This window comes from Nanorana parkeri, unplaced genomic scaffold (genome assembly GCF_000935625.1).
Source record: "Nanorana parkeri isolate BGI_ZX_2015 unplaced genomic scaffold, ASM93562v1 scaffold303, whole genome shotgun sequence".
Lineage (NCBI taxonomy): Eukaryota > Metazoa > Chordata > Amphibia > Anura > Dicroglossidae > Nanorana > Nanorana parkeri.
The window spans coordinates 146436-154722 of record NW_017306571.1 but is presented as its reverse complement, the minus strand read 5'-3'; the positions used below and the strand labels follow the sequence as shown (position 1 = coordinate 154722).

Genomic DNA, 8287 nt, shown 5'->3' with positions numbered 1-8287 from the left:
CCCCCCCCCCCCTGGATCCGCCACTGAGGAGGAGAGCCTTGGCTGAGTGGGTGTTCGGCAGTGGGAACCCGTCCACATAAGCGGGTGGCTGGAGATGGAAAGAGAGAGGGGAGAGCCGAAGGTCCATTCCTGTCACTGCTGTGTCTGTGGCTTAGAAAAAAACTCAACACGCCCAATATAACCTAAACAATCAGAGCTGACCACAGCCTAGTTTCTAACACCAAATTTAGACTTGTGCACTCCATCTTATTACACCTATATTTCGGATACCCCCAGTTATGTTGTGAAATGTATTTATTACCTGACTTATTTACCCAAGGATTTGTATTTGAAATCAATTGCAGTGTTTCCTATTGACAGGGCATGCACGGCAGCTGGGGAATGGCTGTGTCCACTGTGTTTAGAAGCCCCTGTGTGCTTATCGACAGTAACATTAATTGAATACATGTAGTAGGAGCTAGTGAGTGGGCAGACTTGGCAGGAGCTAATTATTGGACAGAAACAAAAGCAGCAAAAGGTAGAGAATCAAAAGAAAAATTATTTTTCAAAAGCATAAAAAGTTCTGCAGTATTACTTGCCGTTTTCTAGAAGGTTACATTCCAACATTAATGATTATGTCGATGACTATGTTGGTAAGTTGATAAAGATTGGACATTTCCTGATGCACACAGTTCCTGACACAGATATTAATCAGGCAGTGTTAAATCAAGTATTAGATGACATTCACCCAAACTGTCCATTGTTTGCTGATTCAGGTGAAAGCCTCATCTGTTGATGACCTTTGGGTCTGCAATTACTCACTGTTGGAGAGAACAGATAATTATTTATTTATTATTATTTATTACATGTATTTCGATAACAGCGACAATTTACGCAGCGCTTTACGTACTGCACATTCACATCAGTCCCTGCCCTCAAAGAGCTTACAATCTAACGTCCCTATTTTACATACATACCTGGCCAATTAACCTTCTAGCATCTCTTTGGAGGTAATTAGACAGGGTAGGATACCTATCTTGATCACTTTTGTTCCTCTCACTGATAAGCCAATTTCAGCTCCTTTCCTGAACTCCAAGGTTCCGATAAGTGTAACTTTTTATTCCACACCATAGACAAAAACGAGCACATAACTCTTGCAATATGGGGGTAGACCCACTGAAAGGGTTAAGAATATTTTCCCCGGAGTTCTTCTTTAAGCCATGCTAGAAACACATGCTAAAGCTCCTCTGTTCTCAAACAGCAATGTATGAAACATGCTTGCTGAAGTAAGAGCCTGCACTTCTGTGCAGTGCACTATGGCACACACATGTATATGCCATACAACATGGACTATGCTGTTTTTCTGTATAGTAGTTTTTTTTTTGCCCCACATTGCCCATTTTTCTTTTAAGTTTAGATCCTGGAGTATAAAATCCTTCACAAAACCACATTTGTTAGTAAATTTGCTGTATACATGCTGTAACAGGTACGCGTATATCTGTTTATAATGCAGTAAATAATGTAAGGAGTCAAGTTGTTCTGCCCATTCTGCCTACACATTGATGCAATGGCATGCACTGATATGGTTTAGTAAATCAGGCCCACTATGAGGGGATTATTTAGATAGCTCTCAACCTAGCATCTCAACTTTTTCAGACTGCAAAAGGAAAATGGAAACCCCAGAGCAACCCACACAGATTAAACATTCAAATGCAGACAGAATATTAATACTGATTTTTATATTGCATTGATTTACATAAAATGAGGAAAATATAAACATAGATATTAATGATACTTATGATTGACTGCAGGTACCTTCAGCTTGTTAAACATAGGTGTGCTGCAGGATACATTGGAAATTAGTAAACCAGATTTTATTATAAACCCTGACAAATACTTTGGAGAAAAGACAGAAGAGAAAAGTTCTAAGGTTGCGGAAGTCCCTACACTCATAAATAGTAAGTATTCATAAAGTATATGTGCTCCTCTGATTCTATAATGTCTATGCTTTCCACATAAAACAGCCAGCTCACTTTTGGCTTCTGAAAATTGAAGTGTTTTTGGCACAGAAACTTCACTGCTACACATTTCAGCATATTGACACATTTGACAAAAACAGATTGCTTCCATATTTGATACATTTACACATGAAAGTGAGTTTATAGAACATGAACAATTTAGTGCATAAAGAAAGTAATAGTCATTTACCAGTGTTGGGTAGGACATATCTAAACCCAAAATCAAGAATGTAATGTAGTTTTACCAATCCTTAGATGTGGTGGTTGCATTAGATTTCTTTTTTAACCCCTTCGTGACTGACGACGTACAGTGTACGTCGCCAGCTTTTCCTTTATTTTCACCTGGCGATCCTGTGAATTACTTACTATCCCTTCATGGCTGCACTCACTTCTCCATTGTATGTATGTTTGTCTCACAGGTTGGACAACAGCCATGGTTGTCTCACAGGTTGGACTTCAAACATATTTCCATTGTCCATCTCCATTAAATGGTGGATTGATGGGACTAGTATTTCACACAATAAATACTGTATAGAGTTCTTTGTACTTTCTTTTATGCTACAGAAAGTGACAAGGACATTGCATTTCTGGCAACAGAAATTTTCTGTACTGGCTGAAAATGTTGTTAGCCTGAAAAGTGAAAACAAATGCAGCCACCATATCTAAGGACTAGTAAGCTGCACTATATATCATTTTTGCTTTTGGATTTAGATACACTTTAACTGAAGGGGTATGGGGGTTTTCCCTTTGTAAAACCAATGTTCATTTAGCTTAGTAAAAGAGGTAAAACTGGGTTCATGTCAATCATCCAATTAAGTGCAAGCAAAAAACATGTTTTAGGCATTAACAATAAACACGTCATTATCTTAATCACTAAGCTAAATGAACATTCACTTGGCACTACTTGGCCACTACTTCTAATCACTTAACCTCAGTGTAACCCTGGACCTAGTTATAACTCTGAACTCTAAATGTAACTCTTAACTTCAATCTAACCTATACACCCAGGGGTGTCTCTAGACCATTTGTTGTCTGAGTCCACGGGGGTGTGGTGCAAGTTTCGGGGGTAGCTAGTGGTGCACATTACTCTGGGGAGGGGGGGGGACTCTGGCTCTGGCTGTGTCCCAACCATCTCACTGGTTGCCATGAGCTTGGCTGGACCCTGCTCAGTGACTACACTGGTTGCCAGGAGCTTGGCAGAATGCCAGCCAGAGCATCACAGGTGGCTAAGAGCTCTTAGCCACCTGGGACGCTCTGGCTGTAAAGGGGGCAGCAAGCACACCTGCCACCCCCCATGTGACCCAAAAGAGATGCTGCCCGAAGCAACCGACTCAGGCTATCTCATTATAGGGATGGCCCTGTATATATACACCTAACCTTTAAACATAACCTCAAGCATGAACCTATTACTATCACATTAAGCAATATTATTGTATAAAACCTTTGCTGCCTACTTACAGTGCAACAAACAATCAGCTCCAAGATACTTACAGATAATTGCTGGCTTTTTATTCTTTGCATACCTTATTTTTCTTTTCCTGCCCATTCTTCTCACAGTAGCCATTTTTACTAAGAGTAGATTCATATTTCTCCCTTTACTTCCTGTGACTAGGACATGTGACCATGCACATCATCTCAGGGGAAAAAAATGCCTTTCCATGAGATCTTGTAAAATTTTGCAGTTTACAGATGAGAATTTCCAGCAATGCACTGTGATGTAACCTTCCCAGGATGCAAGATGAGAATTTCCAGCAATGCATGCTGATGTGATTTTTAGTGAAAGGGGTAAAGGTCCACTTTAACTGCAGCAGAGAAAAATCAGGTCTCATGCCCTGCCAGAAAGCCTTTGCTGTTTTAAGGGGATTGTATAAATCTCGGAAATAGATGGACAGAAAATGCAAAATCTTTGACATGTAAAACTTTCATATGTGCATTCCATCTGTGTATTTAGATGTTTGCCTGGAATTCAGCTTTAACTGTAACATAAAAAGCGGTGTCGCCCTCCTGGGTGTGCTGTCTGGCAGAGGTGTATGGTTCACAGAAGTGGTTGAACAGAATTACAAATCTTTGGCAGATAAGACAGTTCACATTTGTCTATTTTAAAGCAGTAAAAATAAGTTAAGCATTGCTAGAAGGTCGGGATTATTCCCCCTCCCCCTAGTGATTCATAACCTTCTGTGTACACTGTATGGTGCATGCTCTGTGCAGTGTACACTCTTGGCTCATTCATAGCTTCTCTAAAGTCCCGTTCACATCTTGGCATACCAAGAATATGTATTGCATGCATTTGTGCATGTTTGCGTGTGTTTTTTCCCATATTTGCCAATTGATTTCAATAGGTGTCATACGCGTGGCAAACATGGGAGAGTAGCTAATTTTGCAGATTCTGCGATATGCGTCCTCAGTTTTTCTCTGCGCGTTTGTGCACGCTTTAATCTGTGTCAATGCGAGGAAAAGAGCATGTTCTCCTGGCCACGTTTTGGGTGTCGTTAGAAAGTAATGGCACTGCAAACACGTTGCCCATTTTTGATGCGTTCTGTGTTTGTGTGCAATTGCTCACGAAACGTGGTGTGAACAGGGACTAAGATGCCGTAAATGGGTCTGATGCCGGTGAGGATGTATCTTCTGTCCCCATGCACAGGAGTTACATCATCAGTGACCATTCAAAGGCTGAAGAAGATACCTGAGAACCCAAAAGTGGAGGCAGAGGATATGTAAACAGCGCAGGGCAGAGGATCCATCGCACAGCACTGGAGAAGGGAACACTTGCAAGGTGAGTGTGTCATAATGTGCAAGTATGCTGTGAAAACTGTACTTGCTTATTATGGCAAAAGCCCACCTAGCACATATCAGTTTAGTACCGCTTTAAATACATTTTTTTAGCTATTATTATGTATTTCGCAGCTCAGCTTTAATACTTTATATATATTTTTAAAACTGCTACCGGTATTTTATTTTCAGTTTCTATTAAAATGTTCTGCTAACAACATCCTACTAATCCTGTGGAAAAAAGATGGCTACTGCTGTTGCAATTAGGGGAAGAAGACATAAATGATTTAACAATTCAAAACTAGCTGTAACACTCTGATCTCTTGCAAACAGATTTAAAGAATTGCCTCTGGTTTGATATGGCATTGATAAAAAGGTGACATGTAAACAAACTTTAATGTGCATTCACAGGCGATGGTGAGAAGCTGCAGTGCCTATTATTGTTAACAGTCTAACTAATACTGCCCATGCACAATGCAGCAATCTGACTTCAAGACTTCGCTGTGACAGCTGAGCAGAGCAGTTAGTGATCGAGCAATAACAAGTGTAACAAAATGATTGGTAGTGTCAACCTCAGAAAACTTTCAGTATGTTGAAAAATTGGTCAGGTCAGTTTTAATAGAAGCGCTATAACAGAGCAAAACTAAGTGACAGATTGCTTTTAAAAGTTAATGACAGCCCACTGACTCTTCCAGCATAGCCTATTAAACAGCACATAATAATAAAGCTGCTACATAGCCAACATCTCTTCATCCCTAAACACGGAGTACAAAACTTTGTTGCTGAATCTATTTTTAGATATTTTCGCACTGGAAACAGATTGTAGAAGTACAAGTAAAAACTCAACATTACCTCTCAACATTTTCATCTGAAGTGCTATAGATGGCGGTATCTGGTGGTTTCCTTACTCTCAGTTATAACATATAACTAACCAAAGAAAAGAAAGGGGTGATCACAGTCACCACTAAAAAAAGAACTGAACTATGGAAGTTATGCCCAAGAAAGGGCATGCACAGGACAAAGAACTAGTCACCAATATTGCCTGTGGTCTCCCTGCAACTGATCTTTCCCCATTGATGACCTACCATACCTTGTTCTGCACCATGTCTTTGTGTGGGTGAGGCCATATTGGTGGATGCAGGAAAGTGCTTCCTCGTGGCAGAGCCTCCAGCAAGGAGAACAATGAGCAACACAGTAGAGACATCACCAAATTCTACTCCAAATCTCCCGAGGTGCAGTCCTTAGCCTTAGATCTCACACTGCAGATATACAGCTATGAGGATGTAGGCACAGTAGAGCCTAGACACACTCACCTGCTAGAAAGTGCATGGCTATTTATATGGAAGAGTTACAGGCAAAAGGTAAATTTTTCAGGGTACTACCTAGGCACGTTTAACACTTGTTCCCCATCACACAGCAAATCTTGAAACCCGGCTGAAGACTTGGTGATTTGCAACATAATTTAATCTCTCAGTATAATTGCTTTCTGTCCCCTTCTCCTTTTGGTCTGTGATAGCAGAGCTGAGTAACAGCTAAACCTCTTAGCACAAGTGTCCGTACACAGATTTGTATATTACAGAATGGCTGGAGGCTTGTCTGACCAGGTGTGGGGGAATTAATGAGAGCTCTGGGTTCTACCAGGTGCCTGTTAAATTAAGCTCCCCATACAGCTGACGATTATCGTACGATAATTGCGGGTGATGCCGCGATCGTACGATAATCGTAAAGTGTATGGGCAGCGTGCGACCGCATATACTGTAAGGTCGCACGACTTTCTGACTTTCGTCTTACGTGCACGCTAGGGTTGGTAGCGCGATGCAATCATCTATAAGCCCTTCCCTCAGCCCTCCCCTATGATCTGCCTGTCCAAGATGGGCAGGTCGTACGAAATTTTAATCACCTTACAACCATCGCACAACGAAAGTCATGCGATGGTTGTAAGGTGTATGGACACCTTAACACAGCCACACTTAGATACTCTGCACAACAGGTGTAACAAGAAAAAAGTGGAGGTAAGACTATTAAAACAGGTTTTTAATACAATTTCTATTTAACTGCAGATATAGATTTGTGACCTCAATTGGGTTGTAGGCAGGGCCATCCCTTCAATGAGCCTGTTGGCTCAGGTGGCATCTATTAGCATCACGTGGGGGGTAGCAGCAGGGGGGCAGCAGGCAGAGTGGCCAGAGTGTTTCAGGTTGCTAAGAGCTGGATGTGGAGATGTGTAAGGGCCATACATATCTCTTTGTCCAGCTCTTAGCAACCTGGGATGCTCTGTCTGGCATCCTGCCCAGCGCCTGGAAACCAGTGACATCACTGGTTGTCAGGAGCAGGGTGGTACACCTAACCGGGCAGGGAGGGCAGTGTTAATCAACCACCACCACTGCCCAATCCCCGGTCCCTTCAGGCGGCAAAAAGGCTAGGGACGACGCTGGCTGTAGGCATTCCCCTAGTTCCATTCATAAGTAAACCACTATTTTGTTTACAAAAGTCACACAATTTAATTGAAAAAGGGACTTCTAATAAGCCAAGTCCCCTTCCTCCTACCCATTAAAAGCTGACAACGCTGACCAACCAATCCACAGTGTTGATGCACTAACACAAATGTTAATAATGAAGCTTCCGATTTCTTTTCTTGGATTGGCTGTAGGTTGCCTAAGCACCCTGTCATTCCCATTGTACCAAGGGCTTACATTTGCCAGCATGTGGAAAACTATTTGACCCCAAAAAGAGTTTAGTAACCTGTCATCCATAGTTTGCACTCCAATTGAAAATGATTGAGTGCAATAAAATGTTGTTCCTCTCTTCCTCTCTTTTTCCTTACTACTCAGTGTTAAAATAAAACTTTCAACCAAACCAACCTATATATACAGGAACAGAACAACAGAGATTATTTCTAGTGGTAAAACTTGTAGTCTCAGTGATCGTTAGGAGAACAAAGAGTTCTGTGATCTTTGGATCTAATTGACAAAACATCAGCCTTTGTGTGTCTGGATTATTGGCAAATCCAGCTTTTATGTTTTTGTAAAAGTCATGTAAATGAGGATTCAAGTCTTTCTAAAACGATGATCTTGCATATAAGTGTTTATATTAAGGTACATTCTGAAATATGTATTGAGATCAGTTGAATAAAAGTACACAGCAACCATATGTCTTTCCTGAAATACTTTTTTCATTTGTGCATTGTTACTGCCCTTGGTCTTATAAGAATGTCACATTGCCTGAGATAACGGTAAGAGGGGATAACAATGTAAAACTGGGTCAGTTTAGCAATCGGTGTTAATAAAGACTTTTTGGATACTTGCCAGGCACATGAATAATGTAAATGTGATTCTATAACTATTCTAGCACTGAAAGCTGTGTTTGACGAGGGCAGCCTTTTCCCAAGAGAAATTTTGGAACGTGAACTAAAAGCAAAACAACTAAATGACAGAATGCTTCCAGAACCCAGGATAAAGAGAAACAAGAAGCCAGCAAGACAGAGAGAAAAATAGCAGTATGATAGGTACAGAAGCCACAGA

At 41.0% G+C, this 8287-nt stretch overlaps 1 protein-coding gene across 1 annotated transcript in view; it reads left to right on the top strand.

The window, feature by feature from the left end:
• WDR49 (WD repeat domain 49) overlaps window positions 1-8223 on the top strand; it is a 116338-nt gene extending 108115 nt beyond the window's left edge. The window contains exons 18-19 of the mRNA XM_018557787.1: window positions 1791-1941; window positions 8115-8223. Of these exons, the coding sequence (XP_018413289.1) occupies window positions 1791-1941; window positions 8115-8133 (170 nt within the window). The 3' untranslated portion in view covers window positions 8134-8223. The remainder of the gene's footprint in view (window positions 1-1790; window positions 1942-8114) is intronic.
• Window positions 8224-8287: the final 64 nt, after the last annotated feature.